General features: G+C 38.4%; 2 protein-coding genes across 4 annotated transcripts in view; one reads left to right on the forward strand and one right to left on the reverse strand.

Moving 5' to 3' along the window:
- ANO3 (anoctamin 3) overlaps positions 1-17,645 on the forward strand; it is a 208,011-nt gene that overhangs the window by 172,736 nt on the left and 17,630 nt on the right. For all 3 annotated transcript variants that reach the window (XM_080405111.1, XM_080405112.1, XM_080405113.1), the window contains 3 exons: positions 14,804-14,886; positions 15,830-15,970; positions 16,326-16,490. In XM_080405111.1, coding sequence (XP_080261237.1) covers positions 14,804-14,886; positions 15,830-15,970; positions 16,326-16,490 — 389 coding nt within the window. The remainder of the gene's footprint in view (positions 1-14,803; positions 14,887-15,829; positions 15,971-16,325; positions 16,491-17,645) is intronic.
- MUC15 (mucin 15, cell surface associated) lies at positions 15-7,039 on the reverse strand. Its single transcript, XM_080405117.1, has 3 exons — positions 5,113-7,039; positions 3,699-3,854; positions 15-2,804 (listed from the first exon to the last, which is right to left on the reverse strand). Exons 1-3 carry the CDS (start codon positions 5,804-5,806, stop codon positions 2,644-2,646), a joined length of 1,011 nt encoding a protein of 336 aa, XP_080261243.1. The 5' UTR covers positions 5,807-7,039; the 3' UTR covers positions 15-2,643.

Here is a 17,645-nt window from a genome sequence, read left to right on the forward strand (position 1 = left end):
ATGATAGCTCTTGATAAAACTTAAAAGAAGGATTATGATTCTGTCACACAAACTTTTTCTTCAGTTTAAATCAACTTCACTTTCTGTGCTAGTAGTAGGTGAAAATAATGCCTTTTATCATTAATGTAATGGCTGTCTTTAACATCTCAGAATCATGTGCCTGCATTTTATATCAGGCAGGCAGAAGCCTTTTTAGAGGCAAACATGTAGGTTAATTTACTGATCTGGAGTCAGTATAAAAATCATGTCGTGTAGAGAATTCTTATAGAATAAATGAGAATGTTTTTGTGGGAGCTAATTAGAGGGAAGTATAGGAAAGATTTGATGTTAAGTGCTTACAACAGTTTTAATATTTATATTCAAATTCTGAGTCTGAGTATCTCATTATGTTCACTCTGACATCGCACACATCACGTCACAGGGCCCAAAGCCAAGCAGGGTGATATCCACAGAGGCCACTGTTGAACAGGAGTTACCAAAAGCAGTCTTGCCTTTCTTAGAAGGTCATTGCAATCGTGCTGTGTAAGACAGATGTAATGATTCCAGCATGAAATGCTTGATGGAATTAACTTTCACTGAAGCTAATAGTATTTTGCCACTGAACAGTAGGGAAGACTGGTATTGGAACAAGACGTGATTAATTTTACCAATATAAATGTTTGTCTATATAAAGCCTGAGAAAATAACATCAGTTGACATACATACAACTGTCTGAATTCAAGCCAGGTTTTACAACTTTAGATAGAATCAAATGGCAGACAACAGATTTATTTATGTCATACATATGAATAACCATTAATGATTCTAACTTAAAGTGAAGGATAAACAAATGTCACAAATTTTGGAGGCTGGCCTGATAAAAGGAAAGGACTATACAAACAAAAGCAAAGCATCCAGGAGGTAAATAGACACATGCACATACATGCAAAATTCATAATTAGATTGATAAAAATTAACACAATATAATGGAAGGACACACTTTGAGTGCTTGCCTGTGGTATTTCTTCACTGGCTCCTAGCAGTGCTGTTATGGCCTTGCAGTTACTAATAATTAGTTTCATAAATTCCTAAAATGCATTGCACTACCAATGTAGGCAGCTCTGATAGCTTCTATCTTCAAGTTCTCCTTAGAGAGATCTCTTTCTGTTTTCAGCTGAGGCCAAGGTTCACATGTAAGGAGGAATTTTGCTTATGTCCTGCTTTGCCATTATCAGGAAAGATGGTCTATGTGCTAAGGTAGACGAAAGCTGAATATTGATTTTTTTCTTAATTTCGAGCAGCAGAGTGATACTCTCACCTAACATAGGTGAATGTGTCTCCAGTTGTCAGTCTGCTATGCAACATGTTGGGTACAATGTCAGGAATCAGGTTCCAGTTTTGATGGGAAGTGTGCTGATTTATGACTGTAGGAGTGGCAACATTGCACATACGCACTCAATTATTTAATCTTTTCAATACTTTGAAATAAATACCGGGTTTACTCCTTTGCAGTATGACTGCCGTTGTTTCTGGTGTGTGTGTGCACGTACATTACTCACATATTTATTTGAATAAACTGTCATTGCAACATTCGCAACCATATAACTCTCACTCCAGTGAGACAACTCCATTGACATGATCCACAGTCTCCACACACTAAGTGAAGTATTTTAACAGTCATAGTAACAAGCATTTATCCCATGTGAGTAGTTATTTTCTCTGCACTTTGTTTGTTCTATGCCTTTACAGCTATGTCTTTTTCATGTTCTTTCTTTCTATTTAGACATGTCTCGTAATTGCAAACAGATACACTATGCAATTATTTGCACTATACTGCCATAATTTTACTCTTTAGCTGGACAAAACTGGACCATGCTTTTTAGGATATCTATATACATGGCAGACATAATTCCTTTCCTTTCATTTTAAGATAAGTATTTCTTCTGTCTAACCTGTACCAAAACCTTTTACATCATTTCTACAGATCTAGCCTGCATTGCAAACAACAGATCAGTTTGACAGAAGAGCAAAGCTTGTCTTCATTTCTTCCCTTCAATAGTAACTTTAACTCTGTCATCGTAGTCAAAGGTTAAATGTAGTCCATGTCACTCAGATTTTATTCTCCCCACCAAACATCAACCTCTGAGTAATCCAAGTAAATATAATTCTGTTTGTCATATTCACTGAAGAAGGTACAAATGTAGAGTGGGGAAAATAATGCCCTGAGTCATTTATCAGACAGAAATTATATTTGGACAGAGTAGTTTCACCCCAAGTTAGTTAAATTTGGGAATTCTTTTGTATCAATGCTAAAGTATCATTGCAATCCTAGCCAAATTTTGCTCTGTTACAATGTTTCCATTCTTGACCAAACTTACACAAGGCAGAACTTTATCTGAGTGCAATTTGTCTATATTATTTCTAAGAAAGGAAGCGTAATATCTTTCCAGGAAAACCATAGGCTGATCATTTAGTTACAAAGTAGAAGAGCAGATATTCTGCTGCTGGGCCCTGCTTGTTGTGTATTAGTGTATCTTGTGATTTTCCCTTTCCTTTCCAAAACATTGTTTGCACAGTAATGCCTGTAAGATAACAGCTGCCAGGTCATCTGGGGGAAAATGAAAGCATATAGATAACAGGTGAGAATATAATCTGAAGCAAACATTATGATGAGGAGTGGGATGGTGTCATGTCAGCCATAGGAATGCCATCGGATGGGCACCCTGCGTTGTCTTCTTCAGCCTTGTCTGCTGTGCTGGTTTTGTCATCTGATGCACATGCAAAACTTGGGTCATATGGTCCAAGTGAGTTGTCCAAGTGGAGAACTGAAAGGATAGTGTAATTATTATTTTTTATCTATTGCTTAAGAGATTCTTATCCCCATACACTGGGTACCTCACAGTTTAGTTCAGCAGTCCCTTGCAGCTGAGCCTGGTTAACCTCTTCCTTACGTGGGGGGAGCAAAAGGTGAAGAGCATGATTCACGACCTTCTGAAGAGAGCGTGCGTCCTCCCAGCAATGCCCGTTCAGCACTACATGGGTGGTTGGCTTCCAAAGCTAGCTCATAGTCTGACGTTCTGGCAGCTTTCAGCTCTTGCATTCAAGCCAGAAAAGGCGTATTGCCAGAGTTTTATTTTGATTTGATTTTATATGAGAAAAAAAAGTGTGTTTAGCCTCTCAGTGTTTGTTTAAACATTTAAAAATAAAGTCCAGGAACATGATATAAATGTTTGGAGACTGTGAGATTACGCTTTAATACAAGTTTATACATATTCATGGAGAAGACAAAAGCAATCCTCTTTTTAAACCTCTTAAAAATATTTTAACTCCTAAAAACAGATACAACTTCATCCCTCATTTTGTTATTGAAGCTGGATGAGTAGGTAGTTTAACCTTTTTCAGTTAATCAAAGTTTCCAAAAGCTTTTGAGATACAGTTTTGAACTCACCCAGAATTCTTTGAACAGGTTCACTGATGCTAGATGTGATATTTCCTGATATTTCAGAGGTTACAAAAATAACTTGCAAGGAGGAGACAGGGAGTTAAGAGGAATATTGGTTAAGCTAAAATTTTAAAATAATAAAGTACTGTCAGTTGAAACCTAGCTTGACTGAAGTCGATGACATAATTACTAATAACTCTATAAAACCAGACTATTTAAGCAGTTCTGTGCAGAAATAAAAAATGTTCTTATGCAAAACACTTGTGCTATTCCTTACCTGGGTCATTCCTTGTATCATCATAAAGACGTCTGTGGGAAAATGATTCAGACCTTTTCTTACCATATATAAAATACCCAATCAGACCAATTAATATCGATACCAAAATGGCTCCTGCAATGACACCAGCTATTATTCTTTCTGTGTAGTTTTTGTCTAGTAGAGAAAGAAAGAAAGAGACAATTGAATGAAAATAATAAGTCTGTAAGTCCAGATACTTCACTCTTGATTTGGAGCAGTCGAGGGCTTTGTGGCGTGGGACTTTCCACCAAGGATCTGAAACACTGTGCAGACTATGACTAAACCAGCCTCTCTGCATAAACTTTCTGCCATTGTAAAAGAAAAGAGACATCTCCATCCTTGACTTTCAAGGGAATAAAGGAGGTTTTAAAAAGAAAGGCTACATGAGTTTTTAGTCAAATGAAAAGGTTCCAGGTTTAATTACAGAATCAACCACTATCCTTTTGTTTAAAGAAATAAACAGCAATCACTCTTTGAATGCAATTATTTATATTTAAGCCAGCAGTTAAAATTGCAGCCTCTGAATTTCAAGTGATTGTTAGAGTACCAATTTTTGAGTATGCAAGGTAAGAAATCCAGTAATGCTTTCTGCACCTACTCAGTTAGGAGAATAACTGCATTCCTCCAAGATTTTCCTCTGATTGTGTAAGACTTTTCTTCAAAGTATTCTGTTTTTCTTGGAACTAAACTTGCCTCTCCCACCCTGCTTCCTTTTCAGTCACATTATCTAAAAATTGGGTACGTTGTAATTATTAGAACTATGATAAGAAACATCAGAGTCTGGTGCTCCTTTAGTTCTTAGTACAAACTGTACTCTACTGGATGTGATGGATAAGCCTTTCAGTCCTGTGTTAACAGCTTGAAAGCTAATTAATGCAAAAAATTACTGTGTCTTCTAATCTTTCCTTTTGTTTTCCTGAAGACCTGATTCAGAGCAGCAGGATAGAAAAGTGCCGTGACAGTTTTATGTTCCATTGTTTTCCCACGCATCCTCAGCTTGATAATTAAATGTACAATGATTAATTCCTTTGGAAGTATTTATAAGAAGTCATCTTCGGTCACAAAAGTTTCTGAACTTAAATAAGTTAATGTGTTACATGTTTTAAATGTTTTTTTCTACACAACTGCTTTGAAGGTGCACTCCAGTGTGAATGGACAGTACCTGTCATTAGGTTCCCCCACTCTTGGAAGTGTTAAACAAGTAAAGAGTAGATAATTATATTTTTTTATTATTTTTGGGGGGCGTGGGGGCTGAGTTTTAGTTTTATTCTGTACTCGGTCACCTATTAATTCACACATCCTATCAAGCCTCCTGTTCAATGAAGAAAACATCTTTTTATTATTTAATTCAAATTATTTTATTAAACCAGTTGGACTTTAGTTAGGTATTTACCTGCATTGGCATCTTTTGAATTAGATGATGCAGTAGAAGGGTTGCTGAAATTATGATTCAACTCTGTTGTCTGCTGAATGGGGTTTAAGTTTGGCATAGGACTGTCCTGCATCACTGTGGGTGATGTCAGAGTGATACTGGTGGGGAACAATGTCGTGAGGTTGAGTGAAGAGCTCTCACTGGGGAGCGCCACAGCCGAAGAGGTACTATAGGTGATTCTGGAGTTACTTGGTGTCACTGTGGAAGTAGAAGTAGCTACAGCACTTCGGGTCGCTCCAGAAGAGTCAGTCATTTTTGTAAACATCGCTAAAGATGTTGGACTTCTGTTGAAGTTTGCGGTGGAGTTAGTTATTCCATCTTTTGATACCGTAATGACATTTGAAGATAAAGTGGTGCCATCAGTGGAGTTCAGGGGTGTGCTGTTTTGCCAGCTGCTCATCTCTGTTCTTACTACATTTTCTTTGGTAGTGGTAGTTACTGGTGCAGCATGACTGACAGTAGAAGGATTTGTGGTAGTAGTCATAGGCAGAATAAAAAATCTCTGTGAAGTCGGTTGCACTGTAGACTGACTGTAATCTGTAACTGAGCTGTTGCCATTACTTGTTTTGTTTACTTTTATGCTCTCAGAATTGCTTTTATTCCATTGCAGCCTTACAAGCAGAAAAATGAAAATCATTCCACAGGAGGGTTTCATAGTGTTGACTTCAAAGTCTGGTTTGTTATATACAGAACCTGTAAGAAATTTGCTTTTGTCTATGATTTTATTTTGCAAAACAAAGCTACTCAGTTAAAACCCAAATAAGCTGGTAGCAAAAGTTAGTGTTATACTACAGAAATCTCACTAGTTTACCATGTGTTGATGATGAAAACTTTATGTACCAGGGTGTTAATAACCTCAGGGGTGACCTAAAACGATATTGATGATCAGCAAGAGCTTTTTGCAGAAGAAAAATTCCCTGGTTCTGTACGCAGGCTTCATACTCGGAGGGGAATAATTCAAAACCGCTTTGCTATAGAATGAGGTAATGATATGTATTTTGATGGCACGCTTAAGCTAATGTTTTCTGGGCAGGCAGCAACTCCAAGACCATTCTGAAGAGTTATGCTCCCTTATGAAGAAATATAATTATTATAATTAGACCAGAAGGTTGATGGGTAATGTTTTGTGACCCTGAGGAGTGAGCATCATATGAATGCTGCCAGGAGCAAATAAGACAACTAAATCATGGATGATGCTGAATTTGTGTGGAAACTTCCTTTCCTATAGGAAACTGGAAGCTGTATTGTATGTATTCATTTTTCCAATGTTAGATTGAGAAGGATGAGAAAAACTCATCTTGAAGTCAAATGATAGTAACAGCTACGCTGTTCAGTATTATCTGTGGAGTTTTGGCAAGGGTTGTGGTTTTTTTCTACATGAGACAGGTTGAGATCATGCAGCTTTTAACTCCCCCATATAACCTCTCATGTGACAGACAGCACGATAATAAGTACACTAAGTTACATTTTCAGTTACTTTAATTAATGCAGTTATGTTAATTAATTAGGTGTCCATGTATGTGGGTACTTTACCATCTAAGAAAGGAGATATACACCTGGAGAAAGTAATTATTTCTTCCATGTTCAGCCTCCCCTTCTACTGCCTTACGCTTTTTCCTATGGGTGTTTTGTTGGGAGGAAGGAGATAAGGGCTGGTTATGTTCTTTTGTTTGGTTGGGGTTTCGGTTTTTCATTTAATTGTGCATTTTCCTCAGGTTAGCTTCTTTGTATGTAACACTGTCAGAGCAATGGAAAGCATGCACAGATGTTGTAGCAATGTTGTATGGGTAGACTATAATTAAATATCCTGTCAAGGTATCTCATTTTGGCCTCATTCTTATTTCTTTTGTGGTTGGAAGGTGGTACCATTACTTGAAACACATTTATATTTATATATTTATATATATAAATTATATATATGTATTTATAAAGTATTATATGTATATATATGTATTTATAAAGTGCCATTTAATCTGCTTTTTAACATACATTCCATTTCTCCACACTGCTTATTTCCCAAGTTAAGGTTCATTATATTGCAAGAAGGACCTATGCTTGGAACATTTTTCTAACTTATTCAGCAAAAAATAAGAGAGAACTTCTGCTTGAGTGTCAGTTAAACTCAAGTGAACCACTTTGACCCCAAACAAGCCAGCCAAAGAAAACCACTTTGGAGTTCAGTTATCAGCTCCAATTACGTTTACAATTTGAATGATAGGCCTTCAGATGACTATGAAATGCTGTGCAATCTGAATATTAGGGTTTGATTTGTTAGTACTAATAACGGCAAAACAGTGAAGTAGAAACCTGTTGTATTTTACAGTTTTCAAGAACATGCTTTCATTTTAACAGTATTACTGTTTTCATTCAATGGCATGGTCTTTCCTTCTTTTATTAATACTCATATTGGTGAACAAAGTTGGTTTGGTCATATCGCTCATTATCCCTTCAATGTAACTAAACTACACAGGGAAATTATGCTCAATACATTTTAACTGTAATTTTAATTCATGGAGCAGTGTGCAAAGTTTTCAGTATCCTTGCTGAAGAAATTCTTTTTAGTTTTCTCTGATCGGTTTATTTGTGTAATCTTCATGGGGGACCATAGAGGAGAAACATCCTTGCTTTGAAAGTTGTGTGCTGTACTTCTCAGGCTGTGATGAACTGCTTCCTGGAAATCCCTTTGTCTGTAATAATTAACTCTTTTTTTTCTAGTGCAGCATTTATGTTCATACAGTTTAGAAAAACGCCAAAGTTCTTCAGAGATACTCATTGCTTTTGGAGCTTAATATGTAAATAGAGCTATTGCAGCACAACAGCAGTGCTATAGATTAGCCAAACATGCAGAAGAGCCCAAACATTAAATTAGTTGGTCAAGTAATTGTTTAAGGAGGCTATAAACAGGTTATTAACAAAAAAAAAGGTCTTGCTTTTTTATTCACTGATATTCATGTTACTCAGTACTAGCTCAGTGCAAATTGCTGCAGTAGGCATAGCCACAAGTGAGTAGAAATGGCATCATTATGGGATTAGGCTGCAGTTCATTTACCTAGGTTAGCTCTACCTGTTTTTAACACGAAAAATGAGGTTTTGACATAGGGTGGTTACACCACCGTGTTTCTTCAGTGGAATTTGGACGCTGCATTTGTTTCTGTGCTGCTAGAGTCAAATTTCATCTGAGATCTATGACAGGTGGGTAGGGGAAAAAAAGCCAGCTCCAAAAAGGGGAAGGCTAAAATGCCTCCTTTGGTGTATGGCTTTATGAAGAGATACAGTGGCCCTTATTTGAGGAATTCACCAAGACGTGAATGCAGTTTCCCATAAAAAAGGCCCTCTGGTGTGAACCTTATGGGCATACTCGGTATGCGCTGGTTGTGTCTATGCTAGAAATTGTGTAGTCCAGTTGCAAGAGATCTGTAGAGGTGCTGAGGACTTGATACCCACTCTTCTATGTTTGTGGAGGGGTTTACTCTGAACCTGCCACAATCTCTTCCCTTTGACTGAGCACCCCCCAAGAGCTGGCTATGTTAGGCTACTCCTGAAGCATATCGCGTAGCTTACGCAGAGAAGTACCCAGTGGTGTAAGCCAAAGGGCAACACATGGAGATGATCAGGAGACATTAAAATCACCCTTCTGATGTGGATTAAACTGCTAGTGTAGGTACAGCCACACTGAGGAGGCTGTCATCCTCTATCATACAGACTTCTCGATTTTAATTGAAGTAAATCTAAAAAAGGCTACACAAATCCTTGTCGTTCTGTTATTAATAAAGATTAAAGTTCCTTTACAGCAGAAGTATTCAATATGAAGCAACTAGTGTACATAGGTGTACATCTGCACACCTACAGTCTGGGTGAAGCCCTGGTCCCATTCAAATCAGCCTCCCCTGGGTCTATGGACTTGGCCATGAAGATTGCATGGATATTGCATCTGGCTTTGTGTTTGCCTTAACTGCTCAGATTTGTGCTCAATATTTCTGCAACACAGAAAAAAATGTCCTATTAAATTATGATATGGCAATTTTCATATAAATATATATCCAGTGGTATATTAAGTAATTAAAAACACATTTGTGGCATGATAAAGTATTTGCAACATGTATTTCCTGAACACAATCCCACCTGCCAGAGATAGGTGTAACGTCTGCAAAACCTCTGCAATTGTCAAGAAAATAAGCATTTCCACGTCTTCTTATGGGTGCATAATACAGTCCTCAGAACTATAAATTCAAAGGATATTCTCTTGCATGTAAATAAATAAAACCTTGTACCGTTTCCTTCCCTTACAGCAGTGATTAGAAAGTACTTTATGTAGTAAACGGTGACATGATGAGCAAATTGTTAATGGCACTTCTGTGTTTCTTGTGACCTGGAATAACGTTCATATTTGCAGAGCTGTCACAAAAAGCTTACTATGCTTTTTGAAGCCTCATAAAGTAGATTGGTTTTGCTTTTACATCAGTGATCCAAAAATAGATGGAACAAATATAAAGTGAGATATAGAAAATTTATCTTTTAGAATTCAGATAGAAAGAGTAGCAAATGGTGGTCCTAGAAACATGTTGGATTTTTGCTTCTTTGGCTCTTTGGTCTAAAATTTGGCTTGCTTTCTAAGGAAGATACTTCAAATTTAATGAGCAATAAATATTAAATTTTCAAGCTCAAATGTATTTTAATTTTTGGACTGAGAAAACAATTTGTAAGTTTTTAGTGAATTCTAAAGAGGAATATAAATAGTATTCCATAATTAATGTATTTTTTCCCCTCTGTTACTAGCAAGCAAACTGACAAGTTTAAGTGCAATGGCTGAGCTTCCCAAGTGTGTATTTCCAGTTCATTGTCGGTGTAACTCACCCCAGCAGAAGCAGTAACAATGTAGCAATACCTTTTCTTACAGAAATTTTGTGTAAAATAGCATAAACAGAATACTTCCCTTCACCACCCCCACCCCCCAGCATTTAAAATGGGCTCTGAACTGAGGAAGAGAAAATTTGTACTTGCTTGACAAGAAGCATAAACATCCCCTTAAAGAGAAGTATGAATTTTAGTGTAAACACCCGCTAAAGAGAAGTATGAATTTTAGTTAAATACTTTCATTGTTTATGGTTGCTACTTCTCTGCTTTAGTGTTTGAATCACTAAATGGGCGGTTTTCAATTATTTTGTCAGAATACACTCTTAAGTAGAATTTGTCTACAACAGCACCACTTGCTTTCCCAAATGCTGTATAAAAGAACACTGTGATTATTAACCAGATCCACTAATAAGCATTAAAAAAATCCCCTCAAACTTACCTTTGAGCTCTACAAAATATGCAAGAACCTGCTGAAATACTGCTATGGCCCAGAGTGCAATTAGTCTGGTGGGAAGGGACAATAAATGTGGCAGTGTGACACGGGGCAGGAACGCGCCGTACCGGCAGGGCGAGGTGGGGCAGCCCTTGGCTGCGTGCAGCCGCGCGTCTGAGAACATGCCTGACCGACCTCACCGCTGTCATAACCGAGCTCTGTCATTACAGAGTCCACAGAAATTGCAGTGTTTATGGTAAAGTGGCAGTGCTCGTTGCTTAATCTTTCGAAAGTCTTTGAACCCGTATTTCAGAAGGGTGGCTGTTTTCTGTAAACTAGAGGAACTATTGTTCCATGTACCGTGCAACTATTAATTTAACAAAAGATAGCTGCTTTTTATCACAGAGCTTCCTACGGTACACTTTGTGAGATGAAAACTGGAAAAGCCTGTCTCCTACAAAATAAAGCAGCCAAACGGGTTCTGTTAAGAAAAACATGCTGCTAGAAATGGGTCGGATCCTATCTCCAAGTTCACAGTTGCAGTAATTTAAGACAACAATCTAAATCTAAAATTTCCTGAATTGATGAGCTGTCAATAGTTTTTACTTTAGAATACATAACCAGCTAGGGCTCTGAATGTTACAGTTCTTACGCCTCACTTTAGGTTTTGTGTAAACAATACTGGGTTAAGGTAAGAATAAGGAAGTCATACTTGTTATGTATAACTTAATACGCTGATCTAATCAATCCGTGATTTTTTTTTTTTCTTTAAGTATATATATTCTAGGCTGGTATGTAGTGAAGAGCAACTCAGAAATGTTTCAGCATTGTGTGACTGTTTGAGTGGAATGCCATGATGTTCTTATCTGTTTCCACTTCAAATTGTTAAGTCATCAAGTGCAAATACTATTTCATAACTTATCCTTGAGATAAGTGTTGAGTATACAGCACATACAGGAGGTTTTTATGTGGGAATGACTAGCGGTTTGTTCTTGAAAATACTGCCGTGGACAAGTGGAGGGTTTTCTGTGAAATGGATCAAGTTCTACCCTTTCTAACATCCCCTTTGGGGAAGTAAATTATTTCTGTGGCATGAGGCGGGCTGGTCTGAGAGAGGAGGGAGGACAGAGTGATACCGTGGGTTTGGTTTTCTTTGGAATGTATCGTGTGCCACAGTGTGTATCAACAATCTTCCAACTCACATGTGTTGCTCTGTCTGGGTGTACATGCATCTAACAGATTGACCATGCGATCTGAAAACAAATTTGTGTCAAGATTTGGATGTTACGCAGCATTAACTAAATGACAAGTGATATGCTAGGATCGGCAGTATACTTTGCACCAGCATGCTCTCATTAAGGTGCTACGAAACCTGTCTGATGGTGGGTTTTTTTAAAGAAAGGTTATTGGAATAGAAAGGTTATTGGGATAGATATATATTATTTGAAAACAGCAAGACCTTATACAGGCTGCAGTTCCATTCAGATTTTCAAGGTACATGCGCTTGCCCCCTTTTAATTTGTTAGTAGTTTCATTCATCCATCAGGAAAAGTAAAAACTGTGTACCTGAGTGAGTGAACACCTCGTGGAAGATGCTCTGTTTGTGACTCGGGCCTTGGCTCGGTGCCGTGCTGCACTATGGAGGCTCCTGGGGCAGGAGAGGAGACCGAGCTGTCAGTCAGCTATAGCCTGTGTTTAATTAAGCTGCGGTTTCCATTCTGAGGAGTGTTTTTATTGCATAAAAACATTTGCTGGAAACAAGTCCTGACTTTTACAGTCACCAACCAGCCCTGCCGGCCAGCTCCCAGCCCCCTGCCCCAGGCCCGCAGCCGTGGGGGGTGGCTGTGACCCACGAGCCGGGTTGGACCTGGTACCATTGGCCTCGGCCCGTGGGCCCGGCCTGCCCAGCCCCCCCTGCAGAGCCCCCCGCAGGCCAAGCTCCCCGGCCGGGTGTCACCTGCAGGCTGACGGTTTGGCTGTGTTGGTCAACACCCAGCTGGGAACGAGCCGGCACCATGCTTGGGTGGCCAAGGTGGCCAGCAGCCTCCTGGCTGGTAGCCAAACCAGCGTGGCCAGCAGGGCTGGGGCAGTGCCCGTCCCCCTGCGCTGGGCACTGGGCGGCCGCCCCTCGAGCCCTGGGCTCAGCTCTGGGCCCCTCGTGCCAGGGGGACGCGGAGGGGCTGGAGCGTGTCCAGAGCCGGGCAGGGGGCTGGGGAAGGGGCTGGGGCACAAGACTGGGGGGGGGATGGCGGGGGGAGCTGGGGGGGTCCAGCCCTGAGAGGAGGGGTCTCGGGGGGACCCGATGGCTCCCTACAGCTGCCTGGCAGGGGCTGCAGCGAGGGGCATGGCACTCACTTCTCCCAAGTAACAGGCGATAGTGTAAGAAAAAAACAGCCTCAAGTTGCGCTGGGGAGGTTTAGATGGGATTTTAGGAACAATGTCTTCACCAAAAGGGTGGTCAAGCACTGCCACAGGCTGCCCAGGGAGGGGGCTGAGTCACCATCCCCGGAGGTGTTTAAAAGACGTGTGGATGTGGCACTTGGGGACAGGATCTAGCGGTGGGCTTGGCAGTGTCAGGTTAGTGGTTGGCATCAATGATTTTAAAGGTCTTTCCCAACCCAAATGATTCTATGAGTCTGTGATTTTAGTTCTTCATTCATGCAAGTACTGGCAGCGTAAGGGCAGTAAATGTAACTTAAATAAGAACGGGAAGGAACTTTTGGAAGTTTTGGCCAGAACTGCAGTCTTGCAGAGCACTGAATAACAGATCCCTAAATGAGTGGGTCTGTGCCAAAATGCTGGACAAAAACTGGATGTACACCATATATTATGGAATTTAAAATGCAGAATGGCAATTAGAGCTATAAAATGGGAATCAGCGTGCCCGGGGAAGAACAAGGGAGGCACCAGATAAAGTTTTCTGTAGCAAAGCAGAGACTGGTATGTGACTCTCTCTAAAGTGTAAATTATCCAGAATTCTTAAATGGCAGGATTAGGCAGAAAGAAATTCTGCCAGGCTCAAAGCAATGTTAAAACATGAATATTCTCATCTTGATGTTCAAACGGTTGGATTAGTCATCTATTGTACATCTTGGTTTTCTGCAGAAGTAATTGATAAAAGTCAAAGCTTAGCATTTTCAGAGCTGGGAGATGAGGATGAGATATGAATCAGCCAGGAGCACCTAGCAACTAGGGCTGGTGGGGCTTGAGCGCATGGAGAGCAACCAGAGACAGGTGGCATTAGTGGTGTGAGAGAGTAAAATAAAGGCAAGCCAGGAAGGATCCTGCCTTTCTGCAGAACTGGACCAATACTTGAATTTCAAAATTCTGATGGTTTTTTTTGGTTTGGTTTTTTTGGTTTTGTTTTTTTTGGTTTTTTCTTTTTTTGTTATGGTCATTTAGACTAGAAGTTTACACCGCAGAGAAGTTTTATGGATTATTTTTTCCCCATATGCTTTGTATTTATATCCTTCTAGTTTTTGATGCTATTTTCTCAGTAGCCTTTTAGCACAGCAAAATTATGATGAATGCTGTTCAACTGTGGGAAAGAGTATTGCAGCGTTTTTTAAGGGCCCAGGTGGGTCTGGAAAAGGTGCTTTAGTTGGGAGGTATAGTTAATGATTAGGCCTCACCTGCTTCATCTAGATGGATGATTTTCCTGATCATTCCATTATCAAATGCTTTGTGTACATAAGTAACATAAAAGACATCATTTATTAGCATTCTTCGTATTATAGTAAACTATTATTCATGCTATATCAGAGCCTGAAAACTCTTAACTTAGAGATGGATCTTAATTTAAAGAGTAAGCAAGTTATCCCAAATCTTAGAGGACAGACAGAATGAAATGTATTACATTATAAGATTAGTGTATGTTCAATTGAGGACACCATTTGTCCACAGTCTAGTATTACTTCTAGGCCACGACTGCCTCATTTTATTACCACAGCTTCGGTGGATATTTACACAGGCTAAAATATTTCCTTGCCCAAAGGAGCTGCATGTACTTTGATAGCCCACCCTTCCTCATTCTTTTCTGCAGTAATGGCACTGGGGGGAAAAAGCCATTAATTCAATTGTTCGGTTTCACTTTCTCCAACTCGGGTATTTTAATTCAGGCGGATTTAAAATTCAGAATTTTATTCCTGATAATTAAGATGCTTCCTTAATTTCTGTTACCTTTGAGTGTTCCAATTTTAACAGTGATTATCCTGAAGTTACTTATAGTTTTCAGATTCCATGGGGAAGACAGCCAGAAAGTGGCTGGTGACAGCTGTCATGTTACATGTTGCTGATGTCCTTGAGATCTGCATGGCCTGTTCTCTTTATTTTCCATAATAAAAATGCAATTGATGATTTCCACAGCTACAGTCTTTCTAGAGTTTTGGAAGAGGCGTAGAGCTGTGTTAACCTATGACTGGGACCTCATAGACTGGGAAGACGAAGAGGTAAGACCAAATGGAAGTAAACCTGTAAATCTTGCTATCAGCATGATTTAAGTGTAAATATCAATGCATATTTTACACCAGTAATCTGAATTTGTCATTTAGATATTTGTATTTATAACACTAGTTGCCGAGTAAGGAAGTATATTTGAGACTATGCAAGGATACTTTACCTTCTGTATCTAGCATTATAATTCAAAATGTAATTCAACATTTATTAAAAGTATCCTTTGAAAAAACAAGTGGAAATACTGCCAATACAGAGGACAGGAGCTATGACTGATGTCAGCACAGATACGTTTCAATGCTGTGGTTTCTTGTACTGGAAATTCCTAATCCTGCCTCAAAACAGGACCAAGACAAGCAAAGGGACAGAGACTGGATTCTGTGTCCTTCTGAGAGACATAACTTATCCTTTTACATCTACTATCAGCATCAGCAATAATAAAATTATGTTATTACTTCATAAGTCACTACTGAACATAGCTGTAATTTAAGTATATTGGTGATTTAACTGCAGTCTAAGTCTATAGAGACTTTACCATTACTTGTTTTATAGCTTTTCATAGGTGGGTAGATACAAGCTCGTGGCTTTTAGTAAATGGTTTCATATCACAAAAAGCACCATAATAACTGGCATTTATTTATAGTTTTCTCATCAATTTGTGCAGATAAACTAGTTTTAAAGTCAGTATTATGACCTGTGACCATTTTAATATCCTCTCTTAGTGAGGAAGGCTGTTATGGTTTATGTTTGTTGCTGGTCTTTGCCACTATTTCTAAGGATTTTCAAAAGAGCAAATTTATTTGGATATTTGAGTTGGAGCATTATAAAAAAGAGTTTGTATCAATATAAATTTTTTACTTTATAGCACATATATGTCTGATTTTTGATACTGCAGTGAAGCAAGTTGTACAACAAATGGAATATACTCTGTTGTTCCAGGAAGAGCTGCGCCCCCAGTTTGAAGCTAAATATTCCCAAGTGGAAAGAGTAAATCCCATCACAGGAAAACCTGAACCTTTTCAGCCTTTCCCTGATAAGCTCAGTCGACTGATGGTGTCTGTCTCAGGAATATTCTTCATGGTAATGTTTAATAGTATTGACATTATTTTAGCCTTTAATCTTACTCTGATGTAAACAGTAATGCAAGTCATGAGTGCATTCATAAAAATGAGTGGGTTTTCATAAAATAAGCAAAACTGATTGTGTCAGTCATACTGTTAGGTTTTGGATCTCTTTCTTTTAAAAGATGTGATATAGTTGTATTGTAAAGGAATGTTTTAATTCATCAATCTAATATTTTCATTCTGTTAAAGTCTGCTCACCAAAACAAATGGCAATCTTTAAAACACTTGTTAGTTTTATTAATTCAATGGAAATTATTTCAGGTGTGGTTTATTTTGTTCTAATATCTCTGTTCATAAATACTTACCTGTAGATTTCACTGGTCCTTACTGCAGTGTTTGCAGTTGTGGTGTATCGTCTGGTAGCCATGGAACAGTTTGCTTCTTTCAAGTGGTATTTCATCAAGAAGTATTGGCAGTTTGCAACATCTGGCACTGGAGTCTGTATCAATTTTATGATCATCATGTCACTCAATGTTGTAAGTCTTCTGTTCTTTTAAAGGAGGGATTAATTTAAAACAGTACTTACACAAGGTGACTGAGTTTACTGTATATCGGATATATACATATTCTTGCTTATCCATATAACAGTGCCTGAGGCTAGTATTTGAGGGGTTTTTCCTCTTCTAATGCTGTGTTTGTCAATGTTTTTCTCTATTGCCTGCTTGATTTGTCACTATATATCTTTACTTACGTCACCAAGTCACAGTGGTACAGGCTACTGCCTTCTGCACCTGAATTTTTTTTGTTTACATTACCTTTTACAATACATTACAATACATCTCTAAATGGAAGTAAATAAATTTTTTGGCTGAGAATTTCCTTTCTGTTATTTTCAATTGATAATTTTGAATTCTTCCCTTTCTTCTTTAAAATGCAGCTGTGATACCAGTGTTGCACAGTCCTAGAATCGCTATGATACATAATTTTGGTTTAAGTTTTTCCTGTCATGTAACAGCACAGGTTTAATCAGTTACTGTGGTAACACAGTGTACATTGCTATAAACTCCATTTCTTCAACTGCAATATAATTTATCATTTTTTCTACTCCCATGCAGGTGCAAAAAGGTAAAAAGGAATAATAGCGCAGCGAACAATGGCTTTTAATTCTGTTAGGAAGATTGTGCACTCGCTGCAATAAGAAAGCATTCTTCAGAACTGTCTTTTATTTATTTCTGTTATTATATGTGATAATTCTAAGTCATAAAAGTACATTCAAGTGAACAAGTACACCACAGCTACTGAAAATAACTTGCTATTAATAATAAATACTCAAGGAAAAATTTTTCAGAGTTGGTAGCTACCTTGGGCTACATGTCACTTAAAATAAAGACTGAAGATAGTTAGTATATAGGCAGATAAGGACGTTTTCAGTAGGAGGCCAATATCCTCACCAGTATGCACATTCATGCAAAGGAAAACTGTATTGTGTAAATGCTTTTCCAATTTTTGATCACATAGGTTTGTTCCTGAAGTTAGAGGGTAAGCGTGTAGCTATTAATTGAAGGACCATTGAAGTCTGAACATTTCTCTTCATCTATTGGGTCTTGATTTATCTTTAATGCATATTTAATGTGTATACTTACATATTTACATGGATAAAGAAGCCTGAAGTAGTTCAATGAAGTCTTTAT

Source organism: Falco punctatus (genome assembly GCF_963210335.1).
Source record: "Falco punctatus genome assembly, chromosome: 10".
NCBI classification, from domain to species: domain Eukaryota; kingdom Metazoa; phylum Chordata; class Aves; order Falconiformes; family Falconidae; genus Falco; species Falco punctatus.

Bases quoted from the DNA above. Each gene is read 5' to 3' on its own strand.
- MUC15 (XM_080405117.1), bottom strand. From the start codon at position 5,806: ATGAAACCCTCCTGTGGAATGATTTTCATTTTTCTGCTTGTAAGGCTG. The intron at 3,855-5,112 runs GTAAATACCTAA...TTTCTCTACTAG, and splicing joins TTCAAAAGATGCCAATGCAG to ACAAAAACTACACAGAAAGA. The intron at 2,805-3,698 runs GTAAGGAATAGC...CTATCCTTTCAG, and splicing joins TGATACAAGGAATGACCCAG to TTCTCCACTTGGACAACTCA.